Source organism: Dendrobium catenatum, unplaced genomic scaffold (assembly GCF_001605985.2).
Source record: "Dendrobium catenatum unplaced genomic scaffold, ASM160598v2 fragScaff_scaffold_847, whole genome shotgun sequence".
NCBI lineage: Eukaryota > Viridiplantae > Streptophyta > Magnoliopsida > Asparagales > Orchidaceae > Dendrobium > Dendrobium catenatum.
The window spans coordinates 6,899,797-6,918,827 of NW_021319309.1; the positions used below are offsets into that span (position 1 = coordinate 6,899,797).

A 19,031-nucleotide genomic window follows, 5' to 3' on the forward strand; every position below is an offset into this window, starting at 1 on the left:
AATTTTGTTGAATATTTTATAAACGTTGAGATAAAAGCAATCGAAGCCAAATATGATAAACAAGTATTAAAACATTTGGAATCACCATAACTGATGATTCAATATGGGAGAAATTGAATTTTTTTAAAAGTGATTATTGTTCTTCTATTAAGGCTTCGTTTGGGACGGTTTTTTTATTGCTTTTGAAAATGGAGTTTTAGTAAAAAAATTAAAAAATTTGTACTATAACTCTGTTTTAAAAAGTAATGAAAAAGCCGTCCCAAACGAAGCCTAAATATGTGAAATAGTTTAGATGCAAAGTTTTTCTATGACATTTCTGTATGGAAGACGCAGTATTTAAGTGGAAGTACAGCATAGTTTGATCTCATTGCGAGCAATAGTATATATGTGTTTTTTGTTACAGCATTATAGAATTAACTTAAAAATAAATATAATATTTCTTATATGAAAAATTTGGGAAAGTGAAGCTCATTGGGATCACTAATATTAGTTAATGATTATTAAGAATATCTTTAATTACAAAGGAAAAAAAAGTTAATACAATGTTCTTAATAATCAGAGTTAAATTTGATAGTGGAATGTCTAAAGTTCACAAAGCAAACAAAGGCAACGCCTGAATAGCTTGCCAGCTGATTCAAGCCCTAAACTCTTAACAACCTTAAAACCTCCAAAAAGATGAAGATTTTAGTTTCACATAAGAAATGAGTGAAGGTAAGATCATCTCTTTTTAGAATAGATTTTTCATCCACAAGCAATCAAATGAGCTGTAATTTCAAAATAACCATGGCAACTTACTCAAATAATTCTATTTATAAAAAATAGAATAGCAACAGTTTGAAAGCCAGCCTTCTAATGTCTACGAAAATCTTGATCACACCAAGAAATACTTTTAAGCTTGGGGAACAAACAATTAGAAGTTCTTAAGATCATAAAAGCACCATTAAAATTGCAAGATTTTGATGAAAGCCCTGTGTTTTATCGCAGAACAATCTTTTTTTCTGGTTCCTTCTGTTGTTATATCTGTGGTCAGTCTGATGGCAAAAATGTCTCTAAAGTTCCCAGGAGTCGTCCATCTTTTCCATCATGTGTTCAATTCCTGTATAATACATCTTCCCCGCCAAGTTATCAGTTCCTGCACACGTTCATGTCATTGCATAATTTAATAAATGAATGAAAAATAATTTCATTGACGGGTAACACGAGAAGTTATTGTGTGCGGAGACTGGACAGTAAGATTCGTCTAGATTTGTTGTGCTTTTACCGGCCTTTTGCTGGCCTTTTGCAAATGCTCAGCAAATATACAATTATGGAAGTACTAATTGAAGATTTGTTGCGCTTTTTCTGCCCTTTGGTAAAAGCGCAGCAAATAATTAGCAAAAGTGCATTCATAATTACATATTTTCTGTCATTTTGTTGAGTATTTGCAAAAGTGCAGCAAAAAAATAGTAAAAGCGCAGTAAATCCAAACATTTCTCCAATTTTTATATGAAGTTAATGTTTTACACGTTAAATTAACTAACACAAAGGGGAGAGAGAGAGAGAGAGAGAGAGAGAGAGAGAGAGAATTTGAAATATATATAATATCAAACACAAAATAAACTTTTAAAATACATGTATTGCATCTACGCTATATTTTCAAAATAAATGGATTTTGAAAACATCCAATGCAACAGTCCCCTAATGTATGGCAACTTTGCACTGCAAACTGCTTGCAACAAACCAAAGCACCCTAAAACCAGAATCAGAAATACCTTTTCTTCATAAAAAGTTTAAAAAAGAGTCGATAAGGAAGATTCATACTTGGGTTTGAAAGAGAAGCTTCGAAGAATGATGAGTAGTCTCGCAATCTGTTGGTCCCTGGGTTCAATGAATGCACTTCAGAGTTCATTTCTTTATAATGGAATGAAGGATTAGTCATCTCCTCGGATATGATTGTTTCTGCCTTGGCTTTCTTATCATTTCGGGATTCGATTTCTATCTCAGCTTCAGATTCAGTATTGGATGGTGCTGTAGAACTCTGCTTGCGTTTTGATCTCGCCCTTCTATTCTGGAACCAGTTGTAAACATTTGTTTCAGAAATTTGACCATGTTTTGTCAGCTCAAGAGTTACTTCCTTTATCTTCTGTTTGGTTGGCGTTCCATTTCCCTGATCAAATATGTTCTCAAGAATTTGGAGCTGCATGGGTGTTGGTGTCCATCTTTGTCTTGAAGCAATTTTATGACTGCTTGATGTCAGCATGGGATCACAATACATGCTCCCAAATCTCATTCCTAATCAAAAAGCAAAATTATTAACAGTAGCCTCATTTCATCATTTTGTAGGAAGTAAAAGAAGATCATAGCAGACAAAGGGGACAATAATCTCGCTCTCTCTCGAGAGGAGAGATTATTACGTGCGGAATCCGGACACAGCATTGTTCGATTTTGTCTATGTGAACATTAAAAGTGCAGTGTGAATAGTACAAGTGCGCCTTTACTATTCACAGAGACAAAATCAAACGGTGCTTGTGCCCGTACTCCACACGTAATAATCCATCCAGAGAGAGATTATATATCTCATACACGAACACAAACATTCCCTTCAGGCAACGGTTAGTTGATTAGATCTGTTCTTCGCTCTTGTGAACAAGACATAGACAAGTGAAACCGTGTAAATTTTCATGTTATTTTTTTATGCATGACTTTTTTTTTTTGTATTTATTTTTTTTGTTCATAGTATTTACTCCTAAATTAACATTCATATACTATAAATTTAGAATTACTCTTTTGCCTAACGAGAAATTACTACGTACGGTCATTGGATGGTCCAAAGGCGAATCAGGATGCGCCACGTCACCCGGTATACAGCGGTACATAACAAAATGATGACGTAATACGTTCTGATTTACCTCCGGACCGCATGTAATAATTTCACTTGTCTAACATTATTGATCATCTTTGCATCGCTGTCCAAGAACTTGCATGACTAGTCAAGCAATCTGACTGCATGGCCAGTACAAAGGACATTGCCGCACTAGAGTACAAGCTGTGTGATCATGGCTAACCACCTTGTTGACCAAAGATTGATTGACCAACCGCAGAAACATTTGGTCAACAAAGCCGACCAGTCAAAGGCTTTTTAGGGTTAGTTTGGTCTGTCAATTAGTTGTGCGGAGCAAGCCTTCCAAGCATAAATACATGCCATGGTTGGGGGCAATTCAGACAATTTGCCTGAGTTGCACACCGATTGACCATACCCAACTAATGTGAGTGCTAATCATCCAACCATTTGATCAAGATTGAATGGCCTTGATTGCTAGGTTTAAGTCATTTGTCAAAACGGATTCAGTAGCAGCTGTATCTCCATCGGGCTTATTTAGAATAAGAATTAAGAATATAATTATATCAAATTTTGATTTGCAGGCACTTTAATTGTCGAGACTTACAACAATTTAGAGCAATCAAAGTGTTTTTTTTCTTATTAAAAAGAAATTAGGAGCACAAATACAGAATAAGAAACTTGCGCTTTCTTCTGAAAAGAGAAGCTATACAGAGTTAGCACAATCTTCTCTCTTTTTTTACATAAGCTGCAGGCCTATAATTGATAACAAAAATCTAACATACGAAAGGGTTTGGACCAAAAAAAAAAGGAAAAAAAAATCTGAAGGTAAAAATAGAAGAACCAGTGAACAGAAAGACCTAATCGATTGTGCTAGTTAAAATGGGAGTAATTTTATGGAATGCAATAACCAAAAAAATTAATGTTAAAAAAGAGTGAATCAGAAATAAAAAACAGTTAGCTCCACCGAGTAATTAGAGCAGGTAAATTCAACGAAAACCTAATCATCAAATCCTCTCAAATTAGAAAAACGCATCCCAATTTATCCCCCCCCCCAAATCCCTCTTTTTCAGATCCGAAAGCCATAAATCTCCTTCCGGTGTGTGCATTCCACCAAACACAGTTCGATCTAAAACCCCAGAATCAAATCAATTAGAAGCAATGAAAGGAGAAGAAGAAGAAGAACCTGCTAGTGAATCCTGCTGAGCCGAGACGGCCTTATGCATCTCGACGAGCTGCTCACAGATTGTGGCGTACACTGCGATCTGACGGCGGAGAATCTCCATTTGCTCGTCTGTCATCACCTTGACGTATAACACTCCTTCCCCCATTTCTTCTCCTCTCTCCTCTTCCTCCTCTCTTCTCCTCTCTTCTCCGTCATTCAAAGAAGCGGCGACCTTCACCCACTCCATTCCTCCTCCCCCTCTCTTCCCCAATTCACCTCATTTCTTCATACTCGTCTTCCCGAGGAAACACAAACAATCGAGTTCTCTGGTAGTCCGAGGAAAGTGAGAAGATCAATGGAGAGAGAGAGAGATAGAGAGAGAGAGAGAGAGGGGGGAAGGGGAGTGAGAGAATATAAGGAAGGAGAGAGATTCTCTCTCTTCTGGTAGACTGCTGATGATTCGTTTTCAAAGCTTTCTAACGGCGGTTCGGCTCAGAATGATTTGTCGGCCCGAATTGAACCATATCGATTAATTTCGGTTAATTCTCACATATTATATTATATTTTTTTTTAAATTAAAAAATGTATAATTGATATAAATAGTTCGGATTATTTACAATACCATAATTTTTTTTCTTTCAAATTCATAATAATATTGGGATAAATATATACATTTTACATAATTAAAATTATATTTTTATGTCATTTTAATTATTTGCATGTAAATTACTAAAAATATAAATAATTAATTATGAAATATTAATGCCTTCGAATTGTTTATTATTTTTTACATCATTAAAAATATATATATGTTTTTTATTTTATATATTATTGCTCATTAAAAAGACTTAATTAAGAAAAAAATATTATTTTATTAAATTCAAATTTTAATAAATAATTAATTGACCAATAGTTTTAGTCGATCAATAATGGTTGTATAATGTTTATTGATCATATTATGAATTGATTAAGATTATTAAGACAAATTTAAATAATTTATTGATTTTTAATTTTGGTTTTGTTTATCTGAGCAGGTTTAATTGGTTTTAAAAGTTCAATTATTTCATTAAAATTGTTTAATTGGATTAAATTATGTATAATAATGATTTCTATATACTTCTTTTAAATTTATGAAGTGAGTTATTTTTAATATTTTGAAATAGAACATTTTCTGTTGATTTTTTTCTTTTATCAATATTTGATATTTTCAACAAAAATTATGTGTCAAGATTTATTTCTACATTAATTTAAAAAAATGATGTTCGTTTACCTCTTAGGCTTCATCTAAGACAATTTTTCTTGCTGTTTTTTAAAACAATTTTCTAGTACAAAAATTAAATTTTTGAACTAAAAAATTGCTTTAAGAAGCAGTAAGAGTGTTTGTGTCTGCTTAATCATATGCAGCTTAGGTAATCCTGATCTATTTTATCCCTCTTACTATTAACTTATCTTCTTGCGTGTAAACTTATTCCATTATTTTTTAAAATAAAAAAATAATGTAATAAAATTATTCCATTGTTCGTGTAATTTATTTCATTTAAATAAAATAAAAAGCCCAATTAGGGTTTTAGCTAATGCCCTAAAGAATTAGCTATATTTTTCGATCAACCACCACATTTGAAACCAATGCACCACTCCTCAATTATTTGTGCACATTGCAAAAGATTAAGGAAGAAGATTCCTTTACTAGCTATGACCACACACTCAATAGTAATTAAAAGCTTCCCATCACATCTCCTTCAAACTTTTGCTTGGTGAACCATTAAAGAAAGGAAGCTTTCTGTTTTAGATTGTTGTCATATTTTATAAAATTGATTGTAAAGTTATTGTAGCAAAAAAAAAAAAAAAAAAAAAAAAACTTAGTTATTTTGATTGTAAAAATAGTTTTTCATCATAAAATATTTGAAAAATAATGAAAAAGAAACAACAAAGGAATAGCCAGAAAAAATTAGGTTGCCGTATGCAAAACGAAACAGTGAGAAAACTCTCTCATACAGACTTTTTATGTATTGATGTATGAGGTTTCACTTTCAATATCAAGAAATTAATGAAATATTTTAAATATACATCTATCATATTTCTTTCAACTAATAAAAAATATTTAAAATTCTAATTGAAAAAATATATTAAATGAATTATAATGATAGGCCCTAATATTAGGCATGTTGATATATAATTATTTTTTAGAGCAATGATATAATGGAAGCAAACTTTCTTTATGAGCATGTGGATGTCACATTCAAGTGAGATGGATAAAGAGAGGCAAGGAAAGAAGTGGAGAGCATGTGCATATATGGGTCCATATTTCCTTCCCTTTGGTCAAGCTTTATGAATAAATATTGTCATCAAAATCTTATGGACATTAGATTTGGTTGGAATTTGGTTGTTGGATGGGTGAAATCTATGCATCTATTTGCCTAATTGGTGTTGTTTATTTAATTACTATGTGAGACAAATGCATATGCAATTGGTATAAGATTTGCGCTCGATTGATTGCTAAGTTTAATTTAAATCATGATTAGATTTGCTTATTAACACTAAAAGACAAATAAAAAATATTTCTAATATTCAAAGATGATGGATGAGTAAGGAGATATCATTGTTACTAATTTTCACCACACACCGAAGATACACGCACTGAGATTTATAGAAAGAGAGAGTATGATAGGAAGATTAATGGTTGATGAGAACTTACGATCCAAAAGTCATTGAACTCCTCAACAATGATTTTGACTCGAATGATTAAATGACAAGGTTATATATTTTGGTTGAAAGAATTTTAAGTATGTTTTCTCAAAAAATAATACATTGTTTTGTATGTAGTTTTCGATTTTTTCCTATTGTTTTGACATGAATTAAATGCAAACTCACACGTACATCATATATATAAGATTCGAATACAAGATCTCTTTCTTGTTAGCTTGAGCTCCCAACAAATAGATCAAAGCGAATACAAATCTCTCTCTCTCTCTATATGTATATGAGATTTGCATTCAATGGGTTTTTAATTTATTATTTTTTAATAGTCAAGGAACAGTTCATAAGGCAGGTAGGGTACAATAATAATAATAAAAATAAAGCTACATATTTTTGTTAATGTGAACTCACATAGCCCCTTTTCCTTGAAGACAATGACAACAGCTCCCTTAAGAAAAAAATCTAGCAAATTGAATATTATTTCTCAACTTATTTATTTAACAATAAAAAAACCAACTCCATATGAAGAAGATTAAGATTTATAAATAATTCATTTAGTTTCTATTTTATGACATAAAATTATCACATATTTTCTAAAAAAATGGGCAAAAATAAATAAATAAATAAATAAATAAATAAATAAATATAGTATATATATATATAATATTTTTAACTATTTAAAAATTTTTAGTTAAACAAAAATTAAGTTGTCTAAGAGAGATTAAAGATGATTTAATACAGTAAAGAGACAAATTTTTATGTTTTATGAGAGTACAATAAAGTTGAGAAAAAAGAGCATCACGCACAGATAGACAACCTTCAACAAGACAAGACGGTCAGTAATTGTTATGTCTTCTAGGGTTTGCATTGCAACGGATAAGTGAATCATGAATTTGCATTTGACCTATAATGATTGACTTATTGAGTCAAGGGAATTGTTCATTCAATGCACCTCTAAATTTGTCCAGAGCAATTAAAAAAAGACTCATAAACCAACTCCATAAGAAAATATTGAGAAAAAGGGTCAAAATGGTCTCTTGACACTTACTGAAAAATCAAAATAGTCCCAAATTATATTAAAATATCATTTTAGTTCCTCAACTCCTTTAAAATAATCTCATCATGGAGTGCTTTGATTCATTTTTAAAAATTTGAGAGACAAAAATGATCATTTAATACAGTACGTTGTGGACTATTTTGATCTTTTATAAAGAATCAAGAGATCGTTTTGATCCTTTTCTTATGCTGTTTCTTGAAGCACATAATATTGCAATTCATCATACTATCTTGTAAGATAACACATTAATAACCAGACATAATGAGGTAAATAGTTACAGTTATGCACACAAAGAATGCACTCTTACTACGTCAAATCAGTCTGTAACCAAATGAATGAGCAGGGGTAGAAGAAAATGTTGCAAAAATACTACTAATGATAACATAATGAATTAAACCAACCATTCTGACAATAAATCATCCATCAACTCTCTCATGATCACCCATTCTATTTCCCTACCCAGAGAACTTATATCTTCATGAGCAGCAGTTAACAAAGGCATCAACTTCAGATCCCAGACCACTATGTCATCTATAGATTGGGGTTGTTCAACCTTAGGATTTGAATGTATCTGAATCTGAATCAATAAGTCATCAAGCAATTTTCTTCCATGAGGTAGTTTTGAGAGATAGTGAGACAATCTTTTCGACATTAATTGGGTCATAGAAGAATCTAGCACACTCGATAATGCCTCATTCACTAAATCAAACAACATCTTACGATCGATATCGATATCCCCAAGCCTCATTGTTGAGCTATCATCATCCACAGTCTTGAGTTTTCTGCACTTCTCCTCTACTTCATCAAAAACACAAGAAGAGATTGGTTTTACTTGTCCATCCATCCTTGAAATTGCTTGATATAAAGGCCAACAGGACCTGTAAAACCCTGAAACAACAAGGATATCTCTTACATAAGCTTCTCCACAGCCTTCAGTTAGTATTGTTTCATTACTTTCATAAAGTCGAGTTTGAGTTGCCATTCCACATCTTTCTCTCTCAACATGTACTGAACTGCTTCCAAACTCTGGTAGTAGCAATAGGTAGAAAAAAAAGCCATAACTTTCCTCATTAGAAGATAAGTGAAAAAAATGAGATAACTTTTTGAAAACAAGCGTTCAGAAAAATGTCGCAAGATAAACAAATTGAAATTAATTCATCTTGATATTACCCATTTATTTAGATAAATCCTTTAATTCTATGACGTTCTTGGATATCATAGAGTTGTTTGTAAAATATCTCTCATGCTTCAAGCAAAAAGAAAATACAAATGAATCATGGTACAACAGCATGAGGAAATATTTAATATGTCAAACTTAAATAAAAAAAAGATGAGTTATTATGCTCAAAAGAAAGAAAAATAAACAAAATTTCATATGAAACTCATAATGAAATTTGCAATATTTGACCTTGGTTTCATATGGATGGTGTTATGTATTGATTTAGTTTTAGGTTATGTCGTTCATGCATGCTATCACACCCTTGTTAATCTCTATAAATAGAGGCATTGTATGTTGTATTGATTTGGGGAAAAATCTGAATAAGCTTAGTTTTATTTCCTCCAAATCTTTGTGTATTCCCTCTCCTCCCTCTCCCTCTCTCTCTCTTGCAAGAAGAGCTCAAGATGAGCTCTCAAGATCTTCCTCCTGATTCTAACAGATGGCATTGCTAAAGTTTTGCACCTGGCTTGAGAATATCAGTCACTTATCTAGTATGAGATACAGTCGTGCATTTAAGAAAGTTAACAAATAATTGAATGAAAAGCCATGAAGCTGATACATATAATAGCCATAACTGCAGTAAACCAGTAGTTCTCACCTAATAAGGACATGCTCAACTCGCCTGAGACTTGTGCTGATGAATGACCATCACCAAAAGGATCTTCAAATGGGGATACAGGACTATGATGCTCATTAATCGGACTGCAGGAAAATGAGGCAGGGCTTGGTGGTACTTCAGTCGAGTTGTCCTATGTTTGAAGCAAATGCATATAAGAAATCATTTCCAAGACAAAGAAAATCTTCTATAGAATTAGAATGAAATTATCTTATGATACCTGCACAATACCAAAATTTATGATAGCTAAGGGAGCAGTCTCATTCGACTTCACATGATGAACTGTGTCTACAGTTGATTCCCCCATTGAAGAGGCCTTCTTCCCAAAAAAATTGCCCCTCAGACCCAAATTCCGTTTCAGATTTGAAACTGTGCTTTTGATGCTGAAGGCATATTTTTTTCTTTTTTTGACAGCTGCTGAATCATTTTTAGATGCCTCATGCTTCTGAAAATTCTGAGCCTCAGGTGCTACTCGGCCATCTTCTGCAGATCCAGTGCCAGAAGCAAAAAATGATCCATCAAAGTTTGAAAGCGACATAGCTTCATCACTCAATGGTACCATTTTAATCTGTTCATGTCTTAAATGCTTAGGTATTGATTCATTCACAGCCTTCTTTTCCTCCCAAAAACTAGCATCTTTTTCCTCCTTGGAGAAACCAGAAACTGATCTTGATATAGCCGTTTCTTTTGCTGAGAGTGACTTCCCAATGTTTTCATCCTCAAGCATAGGTTCCTTCATTTCAGTATTATCTTTTAAGACATTTTTCAGTCTATCATATATGAATTTTCTAGTCTCTCTCTTGATGGACTTAGAGGACTCCTGTTCGTCAAAATGGAATGCACTCCTATAAGTTATCAGAGATTGTGATCTTCGCAACATTGCCCCATGCTTTGCTGCTTCCCGAGCCTGCTGTTTTGCATCTGTTGAACTTTCATGAAGGGAAGTATGACCTACTCCCAACCTCCTGATAGAACCATTTTTTCCCTTGCCCTCCATTTCCAATCTGAGCCTTTCCTTCACCTCCTCAAGAAAATCTTCCATGCTACCACCTTTTTTAGCTACCGCGAGTGAGCCATGCCACGGTACTTCCATTTCATCCTTCATATCTGAACCAGGTTTGAGAATCACAATCCTTGTGGGAGAACAAGGTGTACACCTTTTCTCCTGAAACTTGGCAGTGGATGCAGGTTCAGAACTATTAGCTGCTTTTTCTCTGCTTATAGCCATATCATCTTCTATTTTGGGCATCAAGCAAATGTTCGTATATGCTGCCATCTTCTCTTTTTTGAGGTTTTCCAGTGCAAGAATTTGTTCATTTTTAAGTTCTTCACTACTGTATTGTTCAAGGCTGCTTGAAAACTCCCATAATTTGGATTCTTGCCATGCTTCAAATTCTTTTTTAAATTTCTGTAGTTGCTCTTCTTGTGAATGTTCTCTGCGGTGTGGTTTTGCAGAACTAGAGCTTTTGGTTGGAGGAATGGAAAACTGCTGCTTATAATTCAATGGCGATTTCGCTGTGGTCAAAAGAAGTGATCTCAGATTGACTTTAGTACTCTCACAATGTGACATTGTTGGACTGTGTTTCCATAAATTTTCATCTAAACATTCCATGGCTTCCATTGCTGGTCCTGTTTTTGGCAGCAAAGTATCCATGTTCATTAATCGAGCAACAACATTTTGTCCGCCACATTTAGATTTTTCTCTATTATACATCTCATTCATCAACATCTTTACAGAACTTCCATCTTCATGAGAATTATTTTTTAAGCTGGATTGTTTTACCTGAAAACAACAGTTACATCAAATAGAAAGAGCACATTCAAAAGCTTTCTATCTTTCAGGATACAGTAAAAACTACTTTGTTTTGTTTTTGTTACTACACCTAAAACAAAAATGGCACTGAAGAACATACCATTTTAAAATCAGAAACAAATTTATAGATAAAAACCATAAAATGAGGCTGCAAAGTACAATGAAATTGAAATGATATGAGGTAAGTTGTTTGCAGATAGAAATATCAATATGCAATAATCAAAACCATGCAATCTAACCATAAACTAGAAAATAAAAATTCCTCAGGATTAACAGAATGTAGTCCTAGACATAGCAATCATGCTCGGCTTACATCAATAGAATATCAGTTTAAATTTTATGCAATTGAAAGAACAAAATTTCTGAAGTTATAAACATGAAAAACTGATCTGCCAAGGTCAAGTCTGAAGAACAAAACAAGCTTCAACTTAGAATAAGGAAGTTCTACTAACCTCAAAGTTCTCATTAATGATTTGATTTCTACTGGCTGTTTCCAGAGGCAAGTCCAAGCCATTCATCTTGTTGGCTGATGTCAGAATGCACCAGACTCTGAATTTCTCTTATAATTTATAAACACTTCGCCATCATCATCAACATCATAATGGAAACTGCAGCTGCAAAATCAGGAATTAGCATCAATTGGTGAATCTTACAAAATTCTTGATATTTTTGTGTGTTTGTACTTATTCGGTTTTTCTCTTGGTGATTTCAAGTAGATTGAGAATTACTTCCCGCCAAGAAGTATTGAAACCTTTACTTGCAGCTACATAATAGCCATTGATAAGCAGAGAAAACAACAGTGTGGCTGCGCAATCCGTTACTCAAATCAAGAAATAGATGAATGAGTAAAACAAAAAAACAAAAAAATTGCATGCGATCAGAGAACTAAGGTATAACAGGATTACCAAAGGTTTTAACAGAATCTTATAAACGAAAACAAGTAATATGGATAATGAGAAAGATTCAAACAGATACTAGCGAGCGAAAAATCTCAACTTGTTTCAGTAATCATAAAGAATACTATCCAAATCACAATACCATGTATCTTCCAGACAAAAACTTCGCATGATCTTAACTTAATACTCATCTATAATCTCCTAAAATTTGAGTCTTACCACAATTATGAGATCCTCATGTCATCAGTCTTTGAAAAGGATTCAATTGAGAGAGGGGAGAAATGTTAGAATATAGAAAGGCTGCTGCGTCATGAACTGTCTAGCCCTTCGAAGAAGATTTCACTATACTTTCTACTTATATATTGCTTGATTACTTTTATGGAAGCTACTTTTACTCGGCCAATTCGAAGTTTGTTTTGATTCAACTCATCAGCTTGGGAGCTAATTTATTAGAAAATAATATAAAATAAATATCTTCATTTATTTTTAAAAATAATATAAATATAATTAATTTGTTGACCGGCTTCATAAATATCTGATTTTTCCAGTTAACAACGATGATTTTGTTTTTAGCACAGAAGAAACAATTTAAAAAAAATAAACAAAGTGTATGAGCTAATGATTCCTCATAAAATACCCAATCAATAACTTTCACAATTTAAATTATGGTAACACAAATATATTAAAAAAATTAAAGTTAAATAAAATTTGACTATTTTGTCTGAGGTAAAGCTGTTTATTATATTTAAAATAATCATTAAGGTTATATTATTAATAAACTTGTTGGAAGATATATTTATTTGTTTTGCATTTTGTTTGTTGTGAAATCACAAATAAAAATTTAAAAATTTGTTTGGGATAGCTACAACTTTTATAAAGATGATTGTAAAACTACTGTGGAGAAAGTAGCTATGATGATCAAATAATGTTGGCCAAATTTCTATAGTTCCTGGTGGTAATTGTCAGCATCAATCATTGTGTAGAGCTTTGAAGCTTTACAAATCATTAAACAGTCTTCAATTTTAGATCATTTTCATATGAAGAATGTAAGTCTATTTATAAAACTTGTTTGGAATGATATTTTTTGTAATTTTAGTCAAAATCACCAAACACGATATCGTAGTGGAACTTCCCAAAACACATAGTTAGAGGGAACAAAATTACTTATCTAGAAAACCTTCTTAACCAGCCTACAGTAGGAAAAAAATTCACATGGCTTATTCCAAATATAAAAGTTCACTATTTTTATGTATGAGAATTTAAATTTTTTGTACTAAGAAATTGTTTCATAAAATAACAAGAAAACTATCCCAAATGAAGTCATAATCTCAACATAAAATAATTGACAATGAATATAAATAAGCATTTTTATAAGATTTTTTTTTTTAATATTCCATTTTATTTGCCTATAGCCTAAGTGGTATATTATTGATTCGGAGGAAAGAAAAAAAAAATAAAGTTATTATTATTAATTTTTAAAATTTTAAAGTCTCCAATTAAATATTAATTTTGTGAAGATAAATATACTGGAAAAGAGTTATCATATATTACGGCTAAGGTTGGAAAGCTTGTTTGTTTTTTGTTGGCGGCATTTTCGCGTGCTATTTTGACTATTATATTCCATCTCTGTGTTTTCCCCCTTTCTTTCTATTAATAATTTAAATACAAATTTAATTGTTTCTTGTAACAATAAGTAAAAGAGTTACAGCTTATGAGAGGATTGGTCATTTGCCAATTGGGGCCTACATTTGGCTCAATTTTTATGAAATTTGGGCCCACCTAATTTCATACAAAATTTGTGGTGCAATCATACTCCAATTCGAACATATGGGCATCTAATGATTTGATCTTGAGTTAAGTGAGCACCGGCCGATTATAGCCTTACTCTTGTTGTTCTCAATTCGAGTCATATATGACTCATTAACTTTGATTTAAAATCAGTTTAGTCTAAAAGTTCATGTAACGTCATAACAAATATGCATTGATTGGTCGATTAGGTGATATTATGTGTGTGTCAATAGCTCAAGGACTTAAATCAACTTGTTGTGCACAAGGACAAGCGTTGAGCGCGAAAAAGAGTACATAATGCATCTAAAATCCGAGCAGTTGAGCTTATGTAACACGAGTTGGGTGTGACAAGTGTGGTTTCGAAGGCGGGTGAGGAAAACAAACAAGGCACATGTGACTTGGTACACGTGGGCAAGAGTTCATAAACATGATGCTAAGCACATGTGAATAGAATGTTGGTGCACGTGTGAAGTTGTTTAGGTTTCTAGGCTTCTTGATCATACTCTCAAGCATTTGAGCCACCTCAATTTTTAAAATAACTAAAGCTTTGTGAATATCCATCCTTTAAAGAGTTTTCCATAGCTCACATGAGAGACATAATTTTAATATTTTAATCATGCCTTTGACTTTTGCTCTGACCTATTGATGAAACGTCCCAATGGAAAATATATAGAAAAAGTGTGGAATTTGGAAGATAATGCTTAGAACTAGTAAATGCTTATGAGCATCTTTTGTGAAGGAGCTATGCATTATGCATGTCAGTGTCTTTTTACTACTAATTAAGGTAATATGAATTTTATTTTAAATATTGAATAATTTTGAGTTAAGATTATATGTGGCTATGCATAGATTGGCAATGAGTTGAGATTATAATATTTTGCAGTTATTTTTATGTATGAACTTTTATTCATTTATTTATTGTTATTGTTAAATTTGGATGTAAGATGTTAAAATTTGGATGATGGAGATAAAAAAGATCATAATCGGCGGGCAACAGTAGTAAAAAAGACTGTTGTATGGCAAAGGAGGTCAGAAAAATCGTACTCAGGTGATGATGGTTGGAAGGATCGTAGTCGATGGGCGACGGAGGCAAAAAAGACTGTTGTCATTCAATGGTCATGTATAAATTCATCTTTAGTTGCGGATGGGCAGTAGTTTGATGATAGTTGTTGGCCTGGTAGAAATTTGGCATTAGTCGGTTGTCGGGCAGAAGTCCGACGATGGTCTAGCGACAGTTAGGCGACGGTGGTCGAGGAGGAGTTTGGGGGAAAGAGAACTCAAGTTTCTCTCTCTTCCTTTTTCTTCTATCCTTCGGTGTAAATCTGGCTTCAGTTGGTAGCCGGGCATAAGTCCGGTTTTAGTAGACGAACGGTGAAAGTTCAGCTGCGGTCGAGGAGTCGAGTGGCAAGAGAACTCTAATTTCTCTCATTTTCTTCTCTTCCTTGCTTGGCCCCACATCCTCCCTCCCTCTTTCCTCTCATGGAAAGAGGGGTCTATTTATAGTTTTTTGAGAGTGACATAGCCAATAAATTGAAGGAAGATCAAGGATATATTGGGAGTGGTCTGAATGGACGGTCGATATTGATCCCCTTGCTAGTGGATTGTTTACTGGTCATTTGAAAGATTCATGATTTTAGAATTTGACAATCTTAGGTTCGTTGGATTAGTCTCATCGAGCCGCTCGATTTGACCATAAGCATGTCACGTTTAAAAGTCATTTGGTCATCCAATTTGTGGTTTGAACTTTCCAACAACGCTTCAAGTTCGATTTGGACCCATTTTGGCTTGGATTGAGTTGAATTTGGTGTCGTCGGGTTTGAATTTTTAAGACGTTGAGTTTGCCTCGAGATTCATGCCCGATAAAGAGGATGATATATATATATATAGATGGATTGGAAGATTTAAACTTTTTTTTACGTAAATTTTATCCAACAATTTAAATAATATTTAATAAATTATGCTAATTTTTATTAAATTTATGATTATAATGATGTTATATATATGTTTAAAATGTTAGTTTCAATAATTAGTAAGGTTTTATTTAAGCTAGGTTTCGACTTGAACTTGCAAAAAAAAATTATAAATATGATTGAATAAGATTTGAAATTCGTGTAATATTTGAACTTAAAATGGGTTCAAAGGGCTCTAATTGCATTAGGTAGTTGATAACCAGCATAAGACTTGTCAATATTTATGACATGAATTATTTAATGCATTGTGTTAATACTAGGACGTTCTTTGGAAGCGACATGCTGTATGTCCTAAATATAACGAGAAGGGTGCAAGGGGGGTTACATCAGCGATCGACTGCAGTGTTAAATAGGCAAGGGTTCCCATATCATGGACGGATGTGGGCAAAGAAGCTAGTTTATGATACTAGAATTCATATAGGATCTTAGAATGTAGGTTCTCTTACATTCAAATTAATAAAATTGATTAATATTATGATTCATAGGAAGATAAATATTTTATGTATTTAGGAAACTAAATGAGTTGGAGAGAAGGCTACGGAGATTGATGGTTTAGGATTTAAAATTTGATATTTTAGTAGAAGTCGTATTATAAATGGTGTATGTGTGATTATAGATAATAGTTTTAATGATAATATTATAAAAAATGATAGAATTGCAGATAAGAATATAATTTTAAAGATTATTATTGATGCTAAGATTATTAATATTATAAGTGCTTGTACTCTTCAGGTATGCTTGGATATGTGTTTAAAATTAAAATTTTGGAATAATTTAGAACAATTAATTCAAAATATACCTCTTGAAGAAATAATTTTTATTGTAAGAGGTTTAAATGGACATGTTGGTAGAGAGATAGCAAATTTTAAAAGCATTTATAATATCAATGAGTTTGGAGCAACTAATGAAGATTGTAAAACTATATTAGATTTGCTCTAGCTTATGATTTTGTAATTGTAATACCTTATTTAAAAAAGAGATGATCATCTCATCACTTATAAGAATAAACATAGTAAAACTTAGATTGATTATTTTCTTATAAGAAAAATAGATCATTTAGATTGCGAAGATTGTTAAGTTATTCCGAGTAAAAGTTTATGTATTCAAATATTCAATAGCGCTTATTTGTTTTGGACTTTAAGATGAAGAGGTAAAATAAAAAAAAATATACTTAAACATTGTTCTGAGATTAGATAGGAGCATTTAAAGAACACCAAAAAATTTTTTGAGAGTATGACTCGAGATCTTAAAATTTTGTCTATGTATGAGAAAGTGACTGTTATGTGGGAAAAAGTAACCAGTAATATTAAGAATGTTGCAAATGATATGCTTGAAGTTTCAAAAGAAAAATCTCGTAACAATAAAAATAGTTGGTGGTGGAATCAAAATGTGCAAGAAAAGATTAAAAATAAACAATTTTGTTATAATAATTGATTTAGATGTAAGAACTCAAAAAATTGAGAAATATATAAAGAGGCTCGTAAGATGGAGTCTAAGAAAGTAATCTACGATGCAAATATTTTAGCTTTTAATGATTTATAAAACAGATTAGATTCTAAAGAGGATTATATATATATAACAAAGATATATAAGTCGTAAGGATTTGTTCAAGTGAAGTGCATTAAGTATGAAGTTCAAAAAATAATTTTCTTAGAAGAGGATATTCAACAAAGGTGAATAAGATATTTTGCCAAGCTTTTCAATGAAGATTGAGAGAATATGATTGACTTTAGTGATCTTACCACTATAAATGAAAATATTTTTTTTTTTTATTTTTATCGGCATATTAGTAAAATTGAAGTTAGAGAGACTTTAAAGAAAATGAAGTTTAGAAAAACTATTGGACCTGATAATATTTCCAATAGAAATGTGAAAAAGCTTAGGAGATGAAGGAAATTTCTTGGCTTACCAAACTTTTTAATATTATTTTGAAGACTAAAAAGATGCCATATTAGTAGAGAATGAGTGTGTTGATTCCTATTTTTAAGATTAATAAAGGTGATGCACAAGCTTGTGCAAATTATAGAGGAATTAAGTTGATCTGTTATACTTTAAGACTTTGGGAGAGAGTTATGAATATAATTCTAGTCAATTTGATATATTATTTACATTTTTTTGATTTAATTTAGATCTATTTTAAATTTTTGAATTTTCTAAGTCCTAAAAAAGGCTGAATTTTGTCATGCTTAATTTTCTGACCTAAAAAGTTCTAAATTCAATGAAATTTAAACCTATAGTGCAAAATATCACTAATTGTAATGTTGCTAAGTTTCACCCATATCAGGTGTGTGCACGATTTCTTAGGAATTTTCTAAGTTGTCTAAATCTTGTCTTTAATTATTTTTCTTAAGTGTCACTAATGTTCAATCGGGTCTGAAACTTTGGTCATTTAATCCTGACATTTATGCATGCACACCACACAATTACATAGCCTAGTTCTACAAATTTGAAGAGTTATGAATTTTTCAAAGTTTTGGGTCCAAAATGGACCCATTACTTTGCAAATTCAAACCACAATCATCTATTTGGTATCTTAACCAAATAAAAATACAGGGGATGCCTAAGATGCCCAAAAAAATTTCACAAAAATTTGTATCTAGTTTGACTATTAGATTGTGAGAAAATAGTTAAAAAAAAAAAAAAAAAACAAATACTGATAACTTGCAATTCACTGGTTAATATGGTTTACTTTTAATCTTAATAAATAATAGACAAAATTATCTTTCAAAAGATGCCAAAAACATTGAATTTGATAAGAAAATTAGTTTTTTTATGAATTCTCAAAGTTCTGGGTACTTAAATTAATTTTTTAAATAAATTAAATCGACTTAACTGCCAGCGTAATGATTGCGTGGGACATGGTGCACCGTTGTCATCTCACTAATCCACATGGCAGCCAACCGGCACCGTCGGATTGAAGCCAAGTGACGAGGATTTAGCCACGTCGATGTGCGTGTTTCAATCGGCTCGGGTTAAATTCTCAACTGCCACA

General features: G+C 32.1%; 2 protein-coding genes across 2 annotated transcripts; both read right to left on the reverse strand.

Annotated features, from left to right (window-relative positions):
- Nucleotides 1-770: 770 nt before the first annotated feature.
- LOC110101510 (WUSCHEL-related homeobox 8) lies at nucleotides 771-4,369 on the reverse strand. The gene is made up of 3 exons (XM_020829428.2): nucleotides 4,005-4,369; nucleotides 1,801-2,271; nucleotides 771-1,132 (listed from the first exon to the last, which is right to left on the reverse strand). Exons 1-3 carry the CDS (start codon nucleotides 4,228-4,230, stop codon nucleotides 1,050-1,052), a joined length of 780 nt encoding a protein of 259 aa, XP_020685087.1. The 5' UTR covers nucleotides 4,231-4,369; the 3' UTR covers nucleotides 771-1,049.
- Nucleotides 4,370-8,093: 3,724 nt separating this feature from the next.
- On the reverse strand, nucleotides 8,094-11,903 carry LOC110101506. Its single transcript, XM_028696805.1, has 4 exons — nucleotides 11,838-11,903; nucleotides 9,793-11,355; nucleotides 9,555-9,705; nucleotides 8,094-8,763 (listed from the first exon to the last, which is right to left on the reverse strand). Exons 1-4 carry the CDS (start codon nucleotides 11,901-11,903, stop codon nucleotides 8,129-8,131), a joined length of 2,415 nt encoding a protein of 804 aa, XP_028552638.1. The 3' UTR covers nucleotides 8,094-8,128.
- Nucleotides 11,904-19,031: the final 7,128 nt, after the last annotated feature.